Genomic DNA, 24,549 nt, shown 5'->3' on the forward strand with positions numbered 1-24,549 from the left:
TGCACTAATCTCATGTGCAAATAAAGAATACAGCTGAAAAAATATTTATTAGTTACCCCTTAATCTCATTTGTGTCCCTTTTCAACAAGAAGTTTTAGTTGTAATTAGCAAATCTTACCTACTAGACCAGAGGTGGGCAACAACGGCCCGCAGGCCACATCCGGCCCGTGGGCCCATCCTGCCCGGTCCTTGAGCTCCCCGCCGGACAGGCTAGCCCCCAGCCCCGCCCCTGCTGTTCCCCGTCCCCCACAGCTACAGTGCCACGCGGGCAGCAGCATGTCTAGCTCCGGCTGGGCGGCACGGCTGCCAGATATAATGCTCTGAGCGCCACGGTAAGGGGACCGGAGGTGCCAGGGGGCAGTCAGGGGACAGGGTGCAGTTGGATAGGTGTGGGAGTCCCGGGGGGGCCTGTCAGCTGATGGTTGGATGGGGCAGAGGTTCTGGGGCGGGCTGGAAAGGCGTGGAAGTCCCGGGGGGCCTGTCAAAGGGCAGGGCTGTGGATAGGGATCGGGGCAGTCAGGGGACAGGGAGCAGGGGGGCGGTTAGAAGCGGGGGGTCCCAGGACAGGACAGTCAGGGGACAAGAAGCAGGGGAGTTGAATGGGTCAGTGGTTCCTCGGGGAGCAGTCAGGGGGTGGGAAGTGGGAGAGGGCGGATAGGGGGCGGGGCCAGGCTGTTTGGAGAGGCACAGCCTTCTCTACCCAGCCCTCCATAGAGTTTTGCAACCCCAATGTGGTCCTCGAGCCAAAAAGTTTGCCCACCCCTGTACTAGACCTTATACATTTTGCTAAAATAGGCATTGAGAAATATCCCTGTGGCTTTATATTAAATTCTTATTTCTGACCCCTTGATCCCAAGATGTTCAAATCATTCAGGACATTTTACATTTAATCAAAATTATGCAGTCAATCTTGCATAGTAGTTATATTCCACACTACACAAGAAAGTGAAGTTCTACATCCTTTGGATTCAGAGTTCCAGAGGGCTACAAAGCATTAAAAATGACTTTAAAACAAACAAAAGAATGACAGAATTTTCCAAGACTATTAATTTTTTAACTTATGTTTCATAATGTTAATGGTTTTTCCCCAAGGAAAAAACCACAAACCAAGCCAAGTTTACTGTAAACTTTCACTCGCTGGCTAAATATTCTCTGAATAAATGTGTAAGGGACAAACCTACCTCAGAGATAGTTCTCTTCCCTCCAGATTTGGCCTTTTGTTTTCTTTTCTCATTTCTGATGTATCTTCCACTCCCTGCTCACAGGCAGGAAAACTGATTTCTGTTGTCTGATGCTTGTCTCCAGTCAGCTGAATATAAATGTCTAGTAGACAATCAGTCACAGCAGCAAGGTTGGGGTATCTGCCCTGAAGAATCTGACAAACAGAAATTGCAATCTGTATAAACTCAGAAGCCAACTACTGGTCATGCAAGTTTTATTAGGATATACTCAGATAATCACTCCCCAAGAGGCCAAGTTACAAAGACCAGTAAGGGGGGATCCAGTCTTAAAAAGAAGCTAAGTACTTTTGTAGCCTATAAAAATGATGAAGCAAGAGGAAGACCAAGGACAGAATAGGCCTGTTACTCAACGAGGGGGGAAAGAAAACAACAGAACATGTGGAAATGGCAGAGGTGCTTAATGACTCCTTTGTTTCGGTTTTCACCGAAGTTGGTGGCGATTGGACGTCTAATATAGTGAATGCCAGTGAAAATGAGGTAGGATCAGAGTCTAAAATAGGGAAAGACCAAGTCAAAAATTACTTAGACAAGTTAGATGTCTTCAAATCACATGGGCCTGATGAAATGCATCCTAGAATACTCAAGGAGCTGACTGAGGAGATATCTGAGCCATTAGCAGTTATCTTTGAAAAGTCGTGGAAGACAGGAGACATTCCAAAGACTGGAAAAGGGCAAATATAGTGCTCATCTATAAAATGGGAAATAAGGACAACCTGGGGAATTACAGACCAGTCAGCTTAACTTCTGTAACTGAAAGATAATGGAGCAAATAATTAAGCAATCAATTTGCAAACACCTAGAAGATAATAAGGTGATAAATAACATTCAGCATGGATTTGTCAAGAACACATTGTGTCAAACCAACCTGATAGCTTTCTTTGACAGGGTAACAAGCCTTGTGGACTGGGGGGGGAAGGGGTAGATGTGGTATATCTTGACTTTAGTAAGGCTTTCGATGCTGTCTCGAATGACCTTCTCATAAACAAACTAGGGAAATACAACCTAGATGGAGCTACTATAAGATGGGTGCATAACTGGTTGGAAAATTGTTCCCAGAGAATAATCATCAGTGGTTCACAGTCATGCTGGAAGGGCATAACGAGTGGGATCCTGCAGGGATCTGTTCTGGGTCCGGTTCTGTTCAGTATCTTCATCAATGATTTAGATAATGGCTTAAAGAGTACACTTATAAAATCTGCGGATGATACCAAGCTGGGAGGGGTTGCAACTGCTTTGGAGGATAGAATTAAAACTCAAAATGATCTGGAAAAACTGGAGAAATGATCTTAAGTAAATAGGATGAAATTCAATACGGACAAATGCAAAGTACTTCACTTAGGAAGGAACAATCAGTTGCACACATACAAAATGGGAAATGACTACCTAGGAAGGAGTACTGCGGAAAGGGATCTGGATCACAAGCTAAATAGGAGTCAACAGTGTAACGCTGCTTCAAAAAAAAAAAAAAAAAAGCAAACATACTTCTGGGATGTATTAGCAGGAATATGGTAAGCAAGACACGAGAAATAATTTTTCCGCTCTACTCCATGGTGATTAGGCCTCAACTGGAGCATTGTGTCCAGTTCTGGGCACCACATTTCAGGAAAGATGTAGACAAATTGGAGAAAGTCCAGAGAAAAGCAACAAAAATTATTAAAAGATCTAGAAAATATGACCTATGAGGGAAGACTGAAAAAACTGGATTTGTTTAGTCTGGAGAAGAGAAGATTGAGAGGGGACATAACAGTTTTCAAGTGCATAAAAGATTGTTACAAGGAGGAGAGAGAAAAATTGTTCTTCTTAACCTCTGAGGATAGGACAAGAAGCAATGGGCTAAAATTGCAGCAAGGGAGGTTTAGGTTGGACATTAGGAAAAACTTCCGAACTGTCTAAGTGGTTAAGCACTGGAATAAATTGCCTAAGGAGGCTGTGGAATCTCCATTATTGGGGATTTTTAAGAGCAAGTTGGACAAACATCTGTCAGGGGTGGTCTAGATAATACTTAGTTCCGCCTTGAGTGCAGGGGACTGGACTTGAGTGCAGGGGATGACCTCTCAAGGTCCCTTTCAGTTCTATGATGCTTGCTTATGTTATACAGAACTGTGTTGAAATGTAAGTACAGTAGATTCTGCTTAATAGAAACTTGGATATTAACAACTTCCAGTTAATAACAATGTTTTGCCAGGAACCAATCCCGTCCGATTGATTTTAATGTAAATGGGGTTTGGATATTGGCAACAGCATGCTGCTTATTAGCCGTATTTTTGAGAAAAAAGGATCCACCTTCAGGCAAGTTTGTAGGGATGCAGCCCCACAAGGAAGCACTGGGATGGGCCGAGCACACTGCATGCAGGTTTGCAGAGCTGCAGATAGGGAAGCAAGTGCTGAGACCTGCCTTCCCTGGCTGCAGCAGTGCAAATGAGCCTGTGGCTGGTGCTCAGCTGGTCCCATAGCTTCCTTCTGGGATGGCAGCTTGCAAACCTGCACATAGGGACCACACAGGAGATGATAGGCTGTGGGCTGGGAGAGGAGGCTGCAGGCAGAGTGGGAGGAAGCAGCTGCAGCCCAGATGCCAGAGCTGCATGGTACCTCTCCCAGTACCTGCACTCTCCCGACTACACCCTGTCAGGGCACTCCATATAGGGAAGAAAGTGCTGGGACATGCTGAGCCAAAGGATGCAGAGAGAGGTACTGTGCAGCTCCATGAGCCCCCAGTACACCTATTCCCTGGAAAACCCTGGTATTCGGGCTGCTGCCCCCCTCCTTGTTGCTGTCTGCCCACAAGCAGGTTTGTGGGCTGCACCCAGGGAAGGCACATCCCAGCATTTCCTTCCCTGGCTGCTGCCTCAGAAAGCTACTTTCTGCTTATTAGCAATTGTTGGACAATAGCAACTTTTTGCTGGCAACCAAGAGGTTGCTAACAAACGGAATCTACTCTAGGCCCAAAAATCGGTTTCCTAAAATCAGGCTTGACAACAGTCAAACGAGGCCTGGTAGAAGATGGGTCAAGTGAAGTGAGACAATTCAGAGGCAAGTTAGAGATAAATTAGGGCATAACCCCAGGTCATGTTGTGAAATGCGATGGGGAGGGTCCCAGAACCTGGGCTCCAGCCCAAACCCAAATGCCTGCACCACAATTTTACAGCCCTGCAAGCCTGAATCAGCTGACACGGGCCAGCCATGGATGTTTAACTGCAGTGTAAACGTACCCTAAGAGGCTTGTGGATCCCTTCCACACCTCCATGAGAATTAGAAGGGTTAAAATTCCCCTCAAGTCTTTTGATTGGGGACCGGGGGGGGGGGGGGCACAAAAAGAACCAAAAAAAAGTCTTCCTCCCATTGACAAGCCTTCTTCACACTCAGATTGCACTTTGAGGTCTATACCTGCAAAGAAAAGGGCTAGAGAATTACTTTTTAAATGGAAGCTTTCTTCTCCAGCAGTCATTTGATGTACTATACTAAGCTCAACCAAAGTAGACATTCCCTAGAGATGTTAAGAATTGTGCTGAACGGTTCTATTTTGAGGTTGCCCAAAATCTCTCTCTGATTCACTTCCAAGCTTTGTAGAATAAGTATTCCTTTGCCCCAGATCTAACCTATCCATTTTGAAGCCAATATGACTATTTTGTGGATTTTGAACAACAAAAACAAGAATCAGGTTTATTATGGAATCTCTGTTGTAAACCTTAACTCTGGAACAACGTCTGGTGCTCTATAACGACATTACTCCACCTACCTCTTTGAGTTCTGCTTTATTCATGTTATCCATCCGAATTTTGGTCCAATGCTTGTCCAGAAGAGTAGCATGACTGTTTTGTTGTCGGTACCAACCACCACCACAGCTGAAGACTCTAAATTAAACAAACACACCCAATGGAGTCATATAGCTTATTACATATAGTTTAACTGAAGAATTTAAAATTCCATATTCTACCATAGGACTATTCCAATGCCTCAAAGAACTAGTAAGTTTAGCACATTTGTCTTGGTCTAATCTGAATGCACAGGGCTTCTAGGGTCCATAGCAGAAGCTGCATGTCATCCTGTCTCTTTTCCCTATTACCCACCCCTTACTGGTGTATATTTCTCCTTTTGGCCCAAACTGCCTATTCCCACAGAGAAACATGCAGAAGGGAGAGAGCCAGAGCAGCAGCAAACTACCCTGGAGATTTCCCTTACCAAGTTTGCTGCCCTATCTAGGGGAGGGGCTTGGAATGAGGAGGGGAGTTATGTCTCCTCACTTCCCAGATCCTCTCCAGTTCTCAACTCCACACACATAGCTGCTGCATCTGTCCTAACTCCGAGTTCTATGCTGACTCCCATTGCTCCTGCAGGATCCGTGCTTTCACTGACTAGGCTCAAAGCAGCTGCAGAGGTGGACAAGGGGAAATTATAACTGTGAACTGCGAAGTCTGTCAGGTCTGGACAAGACAGTGCCTGGGAGGACATTGCTCTTCCCCATGGCTCCAGACCTCAATATCCATAGATATCCAATATCCATAAGAGCTCCTTCAGACATAGCATCAGTGAGAATTTCCTGTTGCAGAGATCACTTTTCACACATACAAGAAAGGGCACTGCCCTTGTCCTCCGATCCCTGCTTGTTTGCCACTGTATTACTGTCACCAGTTGTTTCTCACCCTGTCTTGGTCTCACTTTTCTCGTCACTCTCTCCGCCCTTGTTACTCCAGTTTTCACTGCTCCCATCTTTACCGCCTCCTGTTTTGCTCCTTCTTCCTTGCCAGACACCCCTCATTTTTGCCCTGTTTTCCCCCTTTCCTTTGCAGCAGTGTAAGGATGAACAAGGAGCTGCCCATGGATCTTCTCACCTGACTCAATTCCCTGACAGAGTTTTCTCTGAACTCACCATCTACTGGCTTCCCAGAGCAGCAGGAGGTCGCACCAGCAAAACCTACTGCTGCACATTAAGACACCTCCCACACCTTCAAAGCCCATGCCATGCCCGCCATGGCAGCAGTCCTGTGCATGCAACTGATTATCAGCCTTTTACTTACACATCTTGAAATTCTATCCTTTTTTTTTAAATTCACTCCTTCAATTTAAAGAAAACGAAACCCACTCATGACTATTTAGAGACTGTCCCAATAATACTTTGACACAGCTCCGCCAAAGAGGTGTGAAGCACCAGAGTAGCATCAACAGAGCTTACAATTCTACTATATCAAGACATATGCACATTGGGTTAAGCTCCCAAATAACAAACAATGATTAAGGCTCCGTGACTTCTGCAGAGGCCAGTGTGGCTGACCTCAGAGCCACCCAAGCAGCTGGCTCAGAGGCCAGCTGCTCTGGTGGCCCCAGGGACAGCCACATCAGCTGCTTCTATAGTAGCCCCAGAACCAGCCACATCAGCTGCTGCTGGGGCGGCCCCAGGGACCGCCCGAACAACAGCCAGTGTGACTGGCCCTGGGGACTGCCCCAGCAGCAGTCACAGAGCGGCCAGAGCCCCCAGGATTTAGTCAGGGGTATTTTTAGTAAAAGTCATGGACAGGTCAGGGATCATGAATTTTTCTTTATTGCTTGTGACCTATGACTTTTCTAAAAATACCCGTGACTAAATCGTAGCCTGAACAATGATCAATAGGAAGAAAATCTTTTCTCGAAGGAAAACATAAGCAGTAGGAAAAAGTTGTTTAAGTTTTGAAAAGTATAGCAAAAATGTTGCTCAACAATATTCTTTTAAATGGTGCACTATATATACTTCGGTATTCTTCCAACTTTCATAAGCACTACAAAAATGTGAGAATCAAATATTTTACATATTAGTTTTAACAACATGAAAATCAGAACATATCATTCTGAGCCAAAAACTCTCCATAAAGGAAAATGAAGGACCATCCAATCTGAATATTTGTTGACTTTCTTACTTTTAACCTACAAAGCCTTCAATCTTGCTGAAGTAATGGTTGCATAAGATGCTACAGTATAAATCCAGTCCTACTGCAAGGCTGTTCGATATTTAATGCATTTCTTTTACATGTTTTATGACTAATGAAGTCTGTGTATCGCATTCTAGCCCTCTGAACTTTATGTTGGTCTGAATTCCTTACTCTTGCTGCCTTCAGCTTAAAAGCAGCCAATTAACGCTCATGTTTATTTTACCTTACATGCCTACCTTCTGGTTGCAAAGAACTGGAATCCAGGAGACACTTTTAAACAGTCTCCACGACCAGGAATCAGTAATTCTTCATTTTCCAGAAGAGGAATCAGCACAGAGATCTGAAAAAGAGAAAGAACTCCTACCTTGGAAACAAAAAGCAATACTCCTACTTCTTTTGGGAGAAGCTCAACCACCCAGACTGCATTTCTTTCATGAATCACCAGCCCACTTATACTGAGCTACCTTAATATGCCAGTCAGCCAGAAACAGCACTTCCTCTCATAGGTACATGTTTCTAAGCGACACTGACAAGGATTGAACAGTCCCAGTTAACATCATTCAGCAGCAAGTTCCATAAAGAGAATACATTACTACACTCTTTCTGCTGGCATTCACATTTTAATAGAAAAATGACCATCAGCATTTTCCTTTTCATCTTTCTTCACTCTGACCACTGTGGTATCCCAATTTTTACACTGCATTACACAAGTCAGAAATCTTGCCTTTTGATAGCCCAATAGACTAAAAGGTAGTTTCACCCTTGCATGTTTGAAACCTCCTCTTTCCAATTGGCCAAGGAAAGTGTCTCTCTAAATCAAAGACCTCATTTATGGCAGCCATCAGTACCTTCTATCACAAAAATATCCCCACATCCCAACTCTGCCCATCACCCCACTAGAGTATAAAATGTTGATTCCCCTGAATGACTTACATCCCAAACAGAAAGAAAAGAAATAACGGGTTGGAGGAAGGGCTGGGGTTACGAGGAAATTGCCATACAAGAAGCTTGCTGGGGTGGGGTTTGGGGGCGACAGAGAGGATGGCAGGATGCAAGGAGTCTGGTGCATATAATAAGCTCAGCCTACAAAAGTGAGGAAGTATACAACCCTCTAGTGGTAAAATACTCAAATATAGAGAAGGTGTTTATAGAAAAGCACGGAATTATAAAGTAAAAATACAGATATCATAAAAAAATCCAGGCTACATTAAACTGTAATTTATCTTTTAAAATAAGACACTTCAGAATATTTCAAGTAGCCCCATAAAATTGCTTAAGGCCTAAATTCATAAGGAGGCTATATATTGGCTTTGTTATAGGGTCCCTATGGTTTGAAAGTCTGCATCCCAATAAAAGTAAAACTGGCAGCAGAGTTAGTGCCATAAAGGATTCTTTACAGAGCTATGAAAAAATAACTGGATGCAAGAAAGAATTTGAATTTTTGCAGAACGTCCAATATAATATTTATATGAGATACCTCTTTGTAGAAGGCAGTGTAGAATTCCAGTCACTGATATAAGGAAAAGTTCTCTCTAATGAACACTAGTTCTATAACTGACTATTAGGAATCAATTAAGATAAATGTCACAGTACTTGTTCCAGAGCATAATATGGTATAATCTTTTACACTGTTTCAGCTGGGGCAAGGAGAGGTGAGTGAAAAAGAATGAATGTACCAATTGGTCAATTCAGATTACCTAATTAATGATCATTTTTTTCCCCTCTCCTCCCCCTTGCACCTCCTGCCCCAACTCAACAGATCCAAGATGCACACACTACCGCTGATTGGGCATTAGCCTTTAAAACCAACTATCAGTATGCCATCACCCATTTATTTTACAATGTTGCCTATAGGAGAAAGTAAATTGCATACCACATCCAGAGGAGCATAGTCAATATCCTCCAGCAGAATCCAGTGTCCTTTGGTGACAGCTTGTGTCAAAGTTCCAGGCTGCCACACAAACTCCCCTGGCACATCTGTACAACGATACATACCCAGTAATGTCTGTTAAAAAAAAAAAACCAGTAGAAATAAATAAAAACTGGTTTATTATATGTCTTGATAAACTCAAATAACTTACATAATATATCTAACCCCAGTATGTAAGTCATACACATAACCTGCCTAGAGCCCTGTGTGGATGCAATGTCTCTAGAGCTCTGTGCAGACACAAAATTTGTATCCACAGCTGATCCACAGAAATGGCCCGCAGATATCTGCGGATACAAAGCAGGTATCCGTGGATTTGCATGGCTCTATAAATATCAACACCATCCTCAGATAGTTTTTTTCAGTAGGATACTAATTTTAGTGTTCAAAGAAAAATGTAAGCAACAGCATTCTTGAAACACTCCTATTATTCTCTTAACAGCTATTAGCTACAATCCAAAGTGATCTACAGCTAGACTCAGCCTTCTTAGGAAAAGTAGTTAACACTGGAAATGTCAGGAGTATATACACAATTTTTATTAAATCAATTACTTTCCATGGCTTGATCTGACATCCCGCTAATGTAACACATCCCAACTCTTTGTGCCTTTTACATCAAGATGAAACATGAAGTTACTATTCAAGGTACTTATAAAATAGGAAAAAAAATGAAGTTTTAGAAATAATTTACAACAGCTAAATGCATCCACTCATAGCTAGGGTCTTCCGTATCTTTATTAAAACACAACTTTTATCTTAAAAGGGAGATTACCAACTTGAAATGCAGCCCATTTAAAAAAAAAGATAAAACAGACAGGTATTCCACCTGTCCCTGGATACCCCAATAGACTGTAGTTTCACATCCATATTTTCCTACTTCTAAAAATGTTTTCTACCTCCCCATCCCTGTGTGAAAAACCCACAACAAAGAGAATACCAAACTATATAGGAGAAACAATTAAACTGGAATACAGTCAAATATATAAAGCAAAAATAAGATACATTTTAAAATAAAAAGCTCTTTCTAGAAACACACTAGAAATTCTTTTCAAAGTAGCAGCCGTGTTAGTCTGTATCCACAAAAAGAAAAGGAGTACTTGTGGCACCTTAGAGACGAACAAATTTATTTGAGCATAAGCTTTCGTGAGCTACAGCTCACTTCATCGGTGCCATAAAGATACACTCCTCTTCTAAGCATTTCTTGGATAGTTCAGTTATATATTTAATTTTTTTTTTAACCTTTATACTTTGCTATTTATTTCCAGTCCCATCACACTCTCCTGAAATGGTGATCTTACAACTAAGCTCTGAGAGGCAGTTTTATTTCTACCTTTCTAAATATTTCAAAGACTCGATGAAAAGGACTAGCTCTTCCATACAAGCGGTATAGGCTGCTGCATCTGGCAACAAAATCCCCAAAGTCAACATTGTTTGTGAATGTTAGCCTGCTCACAAAACTGTAGGTGTTTAACAAAGTTAAATGAAATTCTTAGTGCCCTCCCAGCCACAGTGTAAAGCCAGAAAATGCATCAGCTCAAACTCACTAGGATATGCATGAAATATCTGAACTGTGCAATTTTCACTAGGGCCTTGTCTACATGACAGAGCTGCACCAGTTTAACTTAAAACAGTTTTAAAACCTATATAGTTACACCAGTGCAAACCCTGTGTAGACATTCATCAGTTTAAAAGTAACTTGTTTCAATGTAACTTAAACCTGCTCTCAAGTGTCTTAAGGTAAATAGAAAAAAGCCTGGTATAAAACTGAAATAAGAGTGTCCACGCAGCCTTTCACACCAGCTAAATCATTTTAAAATCACCCCTTTAATTAATCAGAGCAGCTCTCTCATATACACAAGTCTTAAAAAATGTAGTAACTTTAAAATAAAAAAAAAAAGAATTGATGTGATGCAGTTTTTGTGAAGAATTTAAAGCTTACTAAGCCCGTATCTTGAAGTTTCTCATTTTCAAATTCTTCAATTCCCATTAGGAATTTGGACTTGCTGCAGATCAATATTTCACATTTCAAAAAACTTAAGTAATGTAAATTCATGTATAAGGATGGGGTTTTGAGTGTCAAGCATAAATGAGTTTACCCTTCCCCCAATAGCAGGAATATTTTTCCATTACCTTACTGTCTGTCTGATCTCCAAGTTGAACTTTCAGAATATGAGGGGGCTTCATTCTTCCTGTAATGACTGCTAAATACTCAATTAAAGAAGTTTTGCCACATCCTATTGGTCCCTCTAATAATACAGGATTCTGGAAAGCTACTGCCATTGCAAGGTTTTGAAGATTCATGCAGGTAGATTCAACCAGCACAAAATGCTTAATGGTACTTTCCTGTTAGGGTAGAGAACTTAAGTTACCATACTGAAGTGTTTATTCATAGATGAGTTGTGCACAGTATTACTGGAATGCTCCAATGCAGCATTCATAAAAATGAGTCTGAATACTAGAAAATGCCAGCTATATAGCTCTTACTAGGAGCTTATGCCAAATGATATAATGGATCATTGAGAATGCAGATTGAACAAACAATACTTAATGGTTAGTATTAAAATACAGATTCAATCCACCAAAAACCTACAATAAAAATATACAATCTATAAAGTATATGCATGAGCTAATTTGCTCTCAAAAAACAGTCATACTACAGATGCCATAATGGTAGAGTGATTATTTTAATGTTCCACCAATGTTTATCAGATTTACCTATTAAAAAAAAAATCCTTTGATGTATACAGCAAATTAAGTCATTAGAGCAGCTCCCTATTACAGAACAAAGCCTTACCATAATCCAACAGCAGTTGTTTACTGATAACCTTACTCATGAGATTAAAGTGCTGAATCTATTCATATTTGCATAGACAACAATGTGGAGCCACTAAACTCACTGATGTACGAACATTAACAAAAATATATTAAATATTATACGTCATCTTTTACTCAGATTATTTTAGTGCATTTAGACTTTTTAATGGGAAGTTATATTTTCCAATCAGGGTGTAATATGAATCATCAACACATTCTTAACATATCTTAACTTTTCTACAGATGTGAAAACTTCAGTTTATTCCACAGAAATTGCCATTTTCCTGACATGCAAGGAGAGAGGAGCTAGAACAGAAAATCAAACTTATCCTTCATTGAAAATATGAAGAGCCTAATATTTTGAACTCCTATTTTAAACAAGTTTCAATTACTTATAAGAATTGGTAGATGGTCAATACAGTTTTATTTTGCTTGTAATTTTATTACTAGACAGAGTCCGGGAAATTCAGAAGTTGAAAATCCTGTCTCCTTGATTCCCACACTGTTTGAGAAGTGCTGAAAAACTGATGCTCTCCACACACTTCTCCAGGTCAGTGCTTTTAGATTAAACAACTTGTGCTAAGGCTGAACAGAGTCAGGAGTTGAGATCAGGTTAGAGCGAAAGCAAGAAAGGTGGTTTGGGGAGTGGTCTAGTCTGAGAGTACTGGCTGAAGCTACAGGAAGTACAGAGGGTGGGAATGGGGAGAACAGGTTAGAGGCAGATCCTTTCTGCAGAACATGGACATGTTTCTCAGTTTGTCAATCTGTACTTCATTTGCCTTAACAGTTTACAAAAAGAAATAAAAGTTTTTAAAAAACTGTTTAGGTGAACATGTTTAAAATATGCATATTAAAACCTACCCAAAATGTGCAGAGTCCAGTGCCTTTCCTATCAATGTAAGTGTAGAAATATTTTCCTATTTGTTTTCTTTTCCTGCCTATTAGCAGGAAAGTGGCAGCCTCCACAGAGTAAGTTTTAATTTATTTAAAAAATAAATGTTAAAGAATGTCTTATTTTGGGGAGCAACTGCCGGCAAAGAGAGGGTATAAACTCATATGGCATAAAAAAACATTTCCATGAAGGTACAAATGACTGTTTCAGACCCCCTTGCTAGCTAGGCCATGACCCCATGTTCTTGAGAAAGCCTCTGGATTTGGCAAGGAGATACTATACAGAGCTGGAAAAGTAGCTGCTGAACATTCTCTCAGAGCCAGTTTACAAGAGCTGATATGTAGAAACCGAACAAATCGCTGTGTTAACCCTTACACTGCTTCATTCCAACATACAGCTTCTCTGAAGTACCAACATTCCACTTCACAGTGCCTTAGTGAATGGCACAGCGTGAAATAAAATTTGCCGCCAGTACTACATACATTCAACTTCACTTAAGAAATCAACCAATGTAGGTCAATTCTTAGCATTCACATTTTAATAATTAGGAGACAATTAAGGCTGTACCTACCTGTTCTTTAGGCACAAGTTGTTGCCTTGGTAGCACAACTCCACATACTGCTATTACATTTGCAGAGAGGTCACCTGATATGATGTCTCCTTGCGTGTACTGCAGCCCTTTCTCTCTGTGCCAAAGAGAGGTGTCTGGATTGGCCAAAACAAGGGCTCTCTCCACATTCCACATCTGTGATTCTTCCAGTTGCCTGTCAAATTAGTATCCACATTCATTATTGCAGTTGGATGTAATTTACACCAAATATACTTAATCATGCAATGTATTCAATGTGAAAATGCATCTTACTTTAGTCTGAAACGTATTAATTCATCTGGATTGAAGATCTTCTTAAGGAAAGATAATTTGTGCTCATCATTCATACATGTAACCAAAGCAAGGCAATTTGAAGTGTACCTGCAAAGAACATTTTCAACAAAATAGATTTCAAAAGATTCTTCAGAAACCTATTTTTCTGATTCATAAACAAAGACACAAAATTTTAGAAGAAGAATCTTGTACATCTTTTTCCCCCAGAGGGGTCGGTAGAGAGAAAGAATTGGCTTCCCCATAGCTACAGCTGGGCTATAGATCAAGAATGTGTCGTCCGACTCTTAGTAGAAAAAAGACTCACCTTTTGGCATATAACTGATAGAGGCAATGAATTTTGTATTGTAAGCTATAAAAGTTTGCTACCCAAGGCAAAAGTGTAGTACCATTTTAAAATGATTTGCTGTGTCCTGTTTCATATTTTATTGCTTCATTTCAGTGAATGCTCTTTAAGTGTTTTTATTTACAGTATAATAATCTGAAATATTTCTCTAGAGAAAACTGACTCAAGTCTTGACATATTGAAACAATGTGCCTCACAATGTAACAAGCCTTTCTATAAGTAGGGTATATTGCGGCAAACACAACAATTAGGTGCACTTTTTAAATAGAAGCATCTCTTGGATATCTTCACCTTAAATGGAGAATCTGGCTTTCTAGAAGATCTGGCTTTCCTCTAATTCAGCAGTTAGATTGACCATAGTATCAACAGATCAAGACATTAGCTCAAGGCTCAGTGCCAACAGAATCCTAAAACCACTTCAAATCTTTTGACTTCACTACTCGATACAGCTGCCTCTTCAAATAATGAATATATAACTTAAAAAATGTTTAGTACAAAATCTGACAGGCAAATACATTTTTCATCAGGTTTAGTCAGTTCTCACTTTCTGACCACCATCAATGTGCAGTGAGGCTGAAAGAGGAAAGCCCCCAGAAGAAGAGTGGCTCAGCACAAAATTTAAAGTCAGCTAGTTTCTCCCTTCCAAAATTACTGTAAAAAAGCCATATAAACCTACTCCGGTAAATGAACCAGTAACTCTAAAATGATAACCTTATCTCATGCCTTACTGTCAAGTGAATTTAGAGTACTGGTGTATTTTTAAAAATCGAGACAGTTAACCTTTCTTCACTCCATTGCCCAGGAGTCAGTTTGACCAGAAGTCATGATGAAGAGCTATTGAAACCCATACAGACCCCATCTGTGAACTACCACCATTGTAAGCAAGCTCCCAACCTTTCAGATCATTTTGGATCTTAGCAAAAGGTGCTATAAATGTTTTGTGTATCTTCCTGGACCCAAAGAGAGCTCACGGATTTCCTTGGGCTCTGGTGTGAGGAGCATGTGCAGGCACAGCTCAGAAATTCAAGCCAGAACAAGATGATCTACAAGCACTCGTTGGAAAAAGTGGCAGCTCTGGGTTATTGAACAGCAGTGCCATCAGAAGGAAAAGGAACTGAGGCAGGAGTACAAGCACACAAACGACAGCTCTCTAAGCCTGGTGCATCACCCACTGAGTGCACTTTCTATTCTGGGTGATGCACCAGGCTTAGAGGAGCTGTCTTTTATGTGCTTTATCATAATTTAGAAAGTTAGGTAGGTGGGTGGGGGTTTTTCCCTCCATTTTGCAGTAGAAACTTTAATGTTTTTAAATGTTTACAGTTTTTATTTTAACTGAAACTTAAGACCTTTTTCTTAGGAGACATTGGTAGACATGTATGAAATCTGAACCCCAATTTAACACATTACTCCTAGGGGAATTCTGGGCCAAAAAAATTAAAAATTCTGCACACAATATTTTTAAATTCTGCATATTTTAGTTGTCAAAACAACACAATCACTCCAGTTTGAAATATTTTGGTAATTTATTTCAAAATACCTGTCAACAATACAGAAAACACCAAAAAAAAAAAAAAAAAAAAGTTCCCCCAGGAGAAGAGAGTGAAAGAAAGTCCTACGACAGGGGTAGTCAATTATTTTTTGTCAAAGTCCAAATTTCTTGGTCAAGGTCTAGTCAAGGTCCAGACACCAGAGTAAATAAGTAAAAAAATAATAACAATAATGAAAATAATAAGTAAATAAAAAGATTTTGGGGTCCATTCAAAAGCGTCTGGTGGTCCGGATTTGGCCCATGGTGCACCTATTGACTACCCTGTCCTATGACAACCAGTTCCAGTTGGGGGAGGGGGTGGAGGGGTGTGTTGGGGGCCACCAGAACCAAGACACCTGCATTCCCTGCCACCCAGTGCTCAGCTGCTGGGCACCCCCCAGCCCAGACATTCGTACCCCCCTCTCCCCAAAACCCAGCCACGGGGCACCCCCCAGCCCCACAAACCTCCACCCCCAGTGCCTTTACTCCCCCTAGATTCTTTACTGTCCCACTGGGGGATGTATTGCGGTGTGGCCCTGCCCTTCCTCACCATTGGCCAGAGCTGGGTCTCCCAGGACCTCTCCCATTCCCAGGAGAATGAGACCAAGCTGGGCAGTCAGAGTGTGCAGAGCCTTCAACCCCACTGCGAGCTGGGCTCTGCAGAGTCCAGCAGCCCCTAGTGACAGCCAGCAACCCCAATTCTGTAGGGGAAACATGGATTTCTGGGCAAATTCTGCATTGCGCAGTGGTGCAGAATTCCCCCAGGAGTGGCACATTCTTTGTCTGGTATTGCTGAAGGTTGCTCTCATCTTTCCCCTTAAAAGTGAAGGCTGCTAGGAGAAATTCAGAACATTTGTCCATGAATGGAAAAGATTTTTGGATTTAAACTTACCAGCGGACCAAAGTATCATGACTCCTTAGCAGCGGAACACACACACTCCAGTCCCACAATTCCCGGAATACAGACTGCTCTTGTTGAAGGAATAGGTATGCAGCTTCCATGAGATCACGTAACTTCATCCGTCTGCGCCCATATCGGACTGTGTTTGCATCAGAACTTTCCAAGAAGAGTCTTTGGAACACTGGTGATGTATCCTTAAAATATCTGAGAGCAAACCTTAGAGAGAGATAAGTGGAGACATTACGATAGGCAAACGTGCATAAATAGCACAGAAAACAATCTACAAAAGAATTCTAATCCACAAAAGTCCTGAAACAGTAATTGTTGGTACTATACAATGCAAACCAAATGTAAAATGAAGCCTTGTTTACAATTGGAAATAGTACCATTTTATCTGAGACAAGGTGGGTGATGTAATATCCTTTACTGAACCAATTTCTGCGTAGCCTGAAAATTTGTTTCACCAACAGAGCTCTTCTTCAAGTCTGGGAAAGGTACTCAGAGCATCACAGCTAAACACAAGGTGGAATAGACTGTTTAGCATAAGTAGTTAACATATTTCACCTTGTATCTGTTCCATCTTGTATTTACCTATGACACTCTGAAGCCTATATATACACACACTTAAAATGTTAGAGAGACACATATGCGCTGCTGTAGCGCTTCAGTGTAGACACTTACCACAGAAACAGGAGGGATTCTCCCATCGCTGTAGCTAATCCACCTCCCCAAGAGACGGTAGCTAGGTCAAAGGAAGACTTCTTCCATCCACCTATCACTGTCTGCACAGGGGGTTAGGTCAGCATAGCTGCATCTCTCAGGGGGGTAGATTTTTCACACACCTGACAGATGTAGCTATGCTGGTGTAAGTTTCCAGTGTAGACCAGCCTTGACTCCCCTTCCCAGACCCAAAGAAGAGTTCTTGTAGCTCAAAAGTTTGTTTTTTCTCACTAACAGAAGTTGGTTCAATAAAAAAGATATTACCTCACCCACCTTGTCTCTCTAATACAGTAGAACCTCAGAGTCACAAACACCAGAGTATGAACTGAATGGTCAACCACACACCTCATCTGGAACCTCAAGTACACAATCAGACAGACAGACAATAGAGTACAGTGCTGTGTTAAATGTCAACTACTAAAAAAATAAAGAGAAAGCAGCATTTTTCTTCTGCATAGTTCAAGGCTGTATTCAGTCAATGTTCAGTTGTAAACTTTTGAAAGAAACAACCATCATGTTTTGTTCAGAGTTACCAACATTCCAGAATTATGAACAACCTACATTCCCGAAGTGTTCGTAACTATGAGATTCTACTGTAACCCGAGACCACCACTTACTACTACCACCACACTGCAAACAACCATTAGCAGTCATTTGTCAACAGTCAGTTTAACTGACTAGTGCTGATTATACAGATTACAAGGACAAACAGTGGTCAGCACCATTTCCACTAACCAGTGTTAAGATCTTGTCAAGAGAGGTTTAATTCCAATTTGCTGAACCAGTACTGACCACTTTTATTTAGGTCAAATTTGGATTTAGTAGCCTAATTTTAGATGCATAGTTTTGAAAATTTTAGCCAATGAATAATTTTCACATAACTCTCTACCATGCACGTCAGACATTTTTCTATTTTATTTCAATCATTGAAAAAGATGCATATCATGTTAGACATTGCCAGACATTCATTTAAACATGTCCTTTAATTTAAAAGCTTGGGTTTTCTCAGTCAGAGTTTCAATTCAAGAAATGTCCATTACCAAGGCAATAAAAATATATGAAAATACCCATTCTCCCATAGCCAGAAGATCCATCTACTGACTAGTCAGCACTACCTAGTATACAGCGAACAAGTTCAAACATCACACAAGCAGACATCACATCACTTACGGAAGCACATCAGGGTGGTCACCAATTAGCTTGCTCATTGCTACACAAAGCCTTTCATGCAGATCGTGGTTGATTTGGCCACCAGCATTAATGGTTTCTGCATTTCTTTCCAGTAAATCCAGCAGGATTGGTCGAAACTGACGACCAATCAGTAGAGTACATTCTTTATCCACTAATAACTGTGCTAAGGCATTGAGAATACACTGGCGATCCTGCCGAGTCCAGATCTGGAGAAGAAAGTGGAAAAGGACAATTAACAATCACGATCACATCAAAAATGAGTTATCATTCCAAATCACGTTTCAGCTACTTACGTCACCAGTCAGTTTAAGACTCAACCAGAAATTTTAAACAGAAATCAGGCAGCACATCAGATAAGTAGCAAAGGCAGAGGTAATAGGAGGTGGGGAAGGATAGGAGGCCAACTTCCCTTACTCCCCACAGCAGCCTTTAGAAATGTGTGTGGTGTCTTTTCAATCAACTGGCAAAAGGAGGTATAATGACACAAATTTTCACACCAGAAATTGTGTGATTTTCACACCAGAAATTGATGCTCTGGAGAGCATCATAATGGAACAGAGAGCCAGGGACAAAACTAAATGACTCTAAGATCCCATGTGCCAACTTGCAACATTGAGAGTGGGGAGCCAGACCCAACGCTATGGGACAGGAGCTGCCACTGCTGGGTGAGTGCAGGGCTGCCCACCAATAACCAATCGTATGTCATTTACTCCCCCTGAACCCCATTCCAGAACCTGGGCTCCACAACTGATTATATATACATAAACACTTGTACTTCAGGGCACCCTCTGCAGTCACACCACTGTCACTGGAAATCAGTAAGGAGCGTAGTCCACTACGCAGTCTGAAAAGCATTTATAGCAGTTATAAAGAAACACCGTTACAACCTCGGGTTACATGCCTGTTTATTATTTCTGTTTAAGACACCAAACCTTAAATCAGTCATGCTATAAATGACTTTCTTTCCACGTTTCTGATAGTGTTTAAGGTACACAACACTTCTGAGAGAAGGAATTTTTTATTTGCAGTTTTGAAAAATATTTTCAACAGTCATGTCCAAGGGACCATTTATACAAGAAAATGCATCACAAATTCTGCAAAAGAGAACAAATAAGACCCAGACTGGTTATCAACACCAGTTCATTCCCATTCTCTTTATGTAAAAAAACAACTAGTCTTTTCTCAAGTCTTTGTTTTGCAGCCTACTGCTATTATCTCCCAGTCATAAAACAGTTCTTGTGGAAACTTATCTCCCTTCTTGTTCAAGGTTCTGTGTAGCAAAACATAAAGCAGTATAAATACATTCATACAACATTCTTATCCCTCGCTCCAAACAACATAAATTGTCTTGACCAGCTCCTCATTTACCATTAGTTTTGTTCTTGTGAAACCGAACACTGAGTTTCCCTCACTTCCTCTCAGCTCTCAGAGGAGAATAAACCCAGAGACAACATACTTTTCTCTGACACCAGCTAAGAGTCTACTATTTTTATTTTATAGGTGGTTTGAACCAATTGTTTTATGTTCATCAGGGACATGGAAGAGTCTGTTCATTACAGAATTTAAAACAGGTGCCTGATTTTGAGTAGCAAAAACTATTCTATTATTTTTAACTGCTGTAACAATTGATAAGTTGTACGAAGACAATATAGATCAGTATAGAGATGAGTCTGCATAGTAAAATCAAAAGGTAACAATGAAAATACACAAAGCCAAGCAGGCAAATTGGGTATTAATTTTATCACTTGTGGAAGATGAGAAGCTGAGGCTTTATAAGACAGGCAATAGAATCATAGAATCATAGAATATCAGGGTTGGAAGGGACCTCAGGAGGTCATCTAGTCCAACCCCCTGCTCAAAGCAGAACCAATCCCCAATTAAATCATCCCAGCCAGGGCTTTGTCAAGCCTGACCTTAAAAACTTCTAAGGAAGGAGATTCTACCACCTCCCTAGGTAACGCATTCCAGTGTTTCACCACCCTCCTAGTGAAAAAGTTTTTCCTAATATCCAACCTAAACCTCCCCCACTGCAACTTGAGACCATTACTACTTGTCCTGTCCTCTTCTACCACTGAGAATAGTCTAGAACCATCCTCTCTGGAACCACCTCTCAGGTAGTTGAAAGCAGCTATCAAATCCCCCCTCATTCTTCTCTTCCGCAGACTAAACAATCCCAGTTCCCTCAGCCTCTCCTCATAAGTCATGTGTTCCAGACCCCTAATCATTTTTGTTGCCCTTCGCTGGACTCTCTCCAATTTATCCACATCCTTCTTGTAGTGTGGGGCCCAAAACTGGACACAGTACTCCAGATGAGGCCTCACCAATGTCAAATAGAGGGGGACGATCACATCCCTCGATCTGCTCGCTATGCCCCACTTATACATCCCAAAATGCCACTGGCCTTCTTGGCAACAAGGGCACACTGCTGACTCATATCCAGCTTCTCGTCCACTGTCACCCCTAGGTCCTTTTCCACAGAACTGCTGCCTAGCCATTCGGTCCCTAGTCTGTAGCTGTGCATTGGGTTCTTCCGTCCTAAGTGCAGGACCCCGCACTTATCCTTATTGAAGCTCATCAGATTTCTTTTGACCCAATCCTCCAATTTGTCTAGGTCCCTCTGTATCCTATCCCTGCCCTCCAGCGTATCTACCACTCCTCCCAGTTTAGTATCATCCGCAAATTTGCTGAGAGTGCAATCCACACCATCCTCCAGATCATTTATGAAGATATTGAACAAAACCGGCCCCAGGACCGACCCCTGGGACACTCCACTTGACACTGGCTGCCAACTAGACATGGAGCCAATACACAAACAGCACCAGCATAATTTCCCTATACCACTCACATACCTCAGTACTGGCATGGAGGGATCACATCTAGGGTGAAAGAGTAATTTAGTCTCCAAGTCTACTCAATCCTTAGCTACTCCAATAAGACAGCTAACAGGGATGCTTATTTTGTTTCTGAGACAGTCCTTTGGTTCTACAGGCAACGAGGTAAAATTTAGGCTGCCAACTAAGAGAATAAAGTCCAGGGCCCCCATGGTAGCAGCCAAAGTTCTCAGCATTGGGCTTAAGAGAAATGTTGAACACATGCTGAGTACCCTGAAGCCTATTTCTGTAGCCTTGAACAAAATGCAGGGAAACAGCCGTTTTATTGCTGACACTGTTGAAAATTGGAAGGAACTGAGTGAGATCTTAGAAAGAGACATATGCAATGACAGAGTTAAATTACAAGCATTAAAAAAAATGAATAGGACAAGCACTATCTCCAGCTCATTTTCTTGCAAATATTCTCAATACTCGGGACCAGGGTCAAACCTTAACTGCTGAAGAAGAGGAGTTGGCAATGACATGGACATCCATCAATCATCCCTCAATAATGCCAACTATAATAAACTTCAGAGCTAATGGTGAACCATTCAAGAAATATGTTTGCTGATGATGTTCTAAAGAAAGTCACACCAGTGAACTGGTGGAAGTCACTTAAGCACTTGGATTCAGAGACTGTTGAAGTGATAATCTAATTTTTAACAGCAGTCGCTTCTTCTGACGGTGTAGAAAGAATATTTTCTTCCTTTGGACTAATTCATTCCAAATTGAGAAATCGTTTGGGACCTGAAAAAGCAGGAAAGCTTGTTTTTCTTTTCCAGATTATGAACAAACAGGAAAACGAAGGTGAGGACAACTGAGTTAGCTGCAGAAGCCAATATTTTAAGTTTCTCATGTTGACCTGGCTAACATAGTCGATTTAATTTCTGTTTTTAAAAAAAAATATTTCATTTAACTATTTTAGTTAAAAACAATGTTAACAAAAACAAACCTGATTTTAAAAAACTTGAATGTTTAACTACATTCAAAAATTCATATGCTTGTTTTGTTAAAATATTATATGTTTGCTGTTGAAGAAAAAAATCCAGAATACATAACGTTGTTTTAGTTAAATAAAACAATTTAAATGTCTGTCTGGCGATGTTCTCCTCCTAATACAGCATGGCAAGAAAATCTTCCAAATATTAATGATTAATACTACATTAATACTAATACTAATAATACATTAATACTAATGAACTGGAGATAGTTCACCTCCCAATGACTTCATAAATATCTGCTTCAATTACCTTTGGTAAATGAAATAACCAACCATTTAAATTATGATTTAAATCAATTTGATGTAAATCAAATCCACCCCGGGTCCCTCACCAAAAGCTCTTAAGCAAACTAAGCAGTCACGGAATAAGAGTGAAGGCCCTCTCATGAATCAACAACAGGTCAAAAGAGAGGAAACAAAGGATAGGAATAAACAGTCAGTTTTCACAGTGGAGAAAGATCAATAGCAGGGTCCCAGAAGGATCGGTCCTGGGACTGTACTGTTCATCCTATTCATAGATGATCTGGAAAAGGGGGTGAACAGTGAGGTGGCAAAATTTTCAGACAACACAAAATTACTCAAGATAGTTAAGTCCAAAGCAGACTGCAAAGTGTTACAAAGGGATCTCACTGAACAGGCTGAGTGGATGACAAAATGATCAATGAAATTCATTGTCGATAAGTGCAAAGCAATTCATATTGGAAAGCATAATCCCAACTATACATTCAGAACCACAGGGTCTAAACTAGCTGTTACCACTCAAGAAAGATCTTGGAGTCACTGTGGGTAGGTCTTTGAAAACATCTGCTCAATGTGCAGCTTCAGTCATAAAAGCTAACAGGAAAGAGATTGATAAGAAGACAGAAAATATCATAATCCCTCTACATAAATCGATGGTACACCCACACACTGAATAATACATGCAGTTCTGATGGCCCCCATTTCAAAAAAAGATATAGTAGAATTTGAAAAGATGCTGAAAAGAGCAGCAAAAACTATTAGGGGTATGGAACAAATTCCATTCAAGTAGAAATTAAAAATATATATATTTTTTCTCCACTGAATGCATCCGATGAAGTGAGCTGTAGCTCATGAAAGCTTATGCTCAAATAAATTGGTTAGTCTCTAAGGTGCCACAAGTACTCCTTTTCTTTTTGCGAATACAGACTAACACGGCTGCTACTCTGAAACCCATTAAAAAGATTGGGACTGTTCATCTTAGAAGAGACGACTAAGAGAGGATATGTTAGAGATCCACAAAATCATGAATGGTATGCAGAAAGTGAATAGGGAAGTATTATTTACCCCTTCACATAACAAAAGAAATAGGGGTCACCTGATGACAGAATAGGTAGCAGGTTTAAAAACAAACATAAGCAAGTACTTCTTCACTCAATGTAGTCAATTTGTGGAGCTCATTGCCAAGGGGCGTCCTGAAGGTCAAAAGTACAACTGGGCTCAAAAAAGAATTAGATACATTCATGGAAGATAGGTCCACCATTTGATATTTGCCAAGATGATCGGAGACACTCCACAAATGCGTGTGGTTTGGTTTAAACATTTGTGTTCTGAAACAAACATCTGTGGAGTGTCTAGGTTAGCATTTAAAAATATGCTGTTTTAAATTAACTGATGATCATTTAAATCAAGTTAAAATGGAAGCACAAACTATAGTCTAGACTTACCCTTAGAGTTACAGTAGGAAGACGCTGAGTTTAAATTAAGTTAGCCAAACTACGCTAAGCTAGACTGAAATTGACCTTTTTCCTCATGTAGATATAGGGTAACATCTTTAGCTCGTCACCTTCTAAGCTCAAGACAGATAAAATAAGCTGAGGTGGTAACCTACATACCTCTGGAAGAGGTCAGGCTTAGCTAGCATGTGTCAACTAAGGCTTTGTCTCCACTAGCACTTTTGTCAGTCAGGGGTGTGAAAAAAACACCCTCCAGACCAACACAAGTTTCACCAACAAATGTGTCAGTGTGGACAGCGCTGTGTCGGTGGGAGATGCTCTTTTGTCAACATACCTACCGCCACTCATTGGGGGTGGTTTAATTATGCTGGCAAGAGAGCTCTCACCCACCGGCACACAGCGGCTACCCAGGAGACTTTACAGCGGTGTAGCTGCAGCGGTACAGCTGTAAGGTGAGTAGTGTAGACACAGCCTAAGCCTGACCTAGGCTCAACCACATTTCCTAATCAAGACAAACCTATAGAGCAGTGGTTCTCAAACTAGGGCCGCCACTTGTTCAGGGAAAAGCCCCTGGCGGGCCAGGAAGGGCGGCCAGCACATCCCTTGGCCGGCATCGCTTCCCGCAGCCCCCATTGGCCTGGA

At 41.0% G+C, this 24,549-nt stretch overlaps 1 protein-coding gene across 6 annotated transcripts in view; it reads right to left on the reverse strand.

Moving 5' to 3' along the window:
* Positions 1–24,549, reverse strand: part of MDN1 (midasin AAA ATPase 1) — a 163,263-nt gene that overhangs the window by 130,441 nt on the left and 8,273 nt on the right. For 5 of the 6 annotated variants that reach the window (XR_012157991.2, XM_073336749.2, XM_073336748.2 and 2 more), the window contains exons 2-10: positions 18,323–18,549; positions 16,424–16,648; positions 13,640–13,747; positions 13,349–13,541; positions 11,202–11,414; positions 9,015–9,146; positions 7,378–7,481; positions 4,978–5,092; positions 1,182–1,375 (exon numbers count right to left, since the gene is read on the reverse strand). Coding sequence is in view for 5 of the 6 variants with exons in the window: in XM_073336749.2 (XP_073192850.2) it covers positions 1,182–1,375; positions 4,978–5,092; positions 7,378–7,481; positions 9,015–9,146; positions 11,202–11,414; positions 13,349–13,541; positions 13,640–13,747; positions 16,424–16,648; positions 18,323–18,549 (1,511 nt within the window). In the remaining variant the exon portion in view is untranslated. The remainder of the gene's footprint in view (positions 1–1,181; positions 1,376–4,977; positions 5,093–7,377; positions 7,482–9,014; positions 9,147–11,201; positions 11,415–13,348; positions 13,542–13,639; positions 13,748–16,423; positions 16,649–18,322; positions 18,550–24,549) is intronic. The other variant, XM_073336750.2, reaches the window with a different exon arrangement.

This window comes from Lepidochelys kempii, chromosome 3, assembly GCF_965140285.1.
Source record: "Lepidochelys kempii isolate rLepKem1 chromosome 3, rLepKem1.hap1, whole genome shotgun sequence".
Lineage (NCBI taxonomy): Eukaryota > Metazoa > Chordata > Testudines > Cheloniidae > Lepidochelys > Lepidochelys kempii.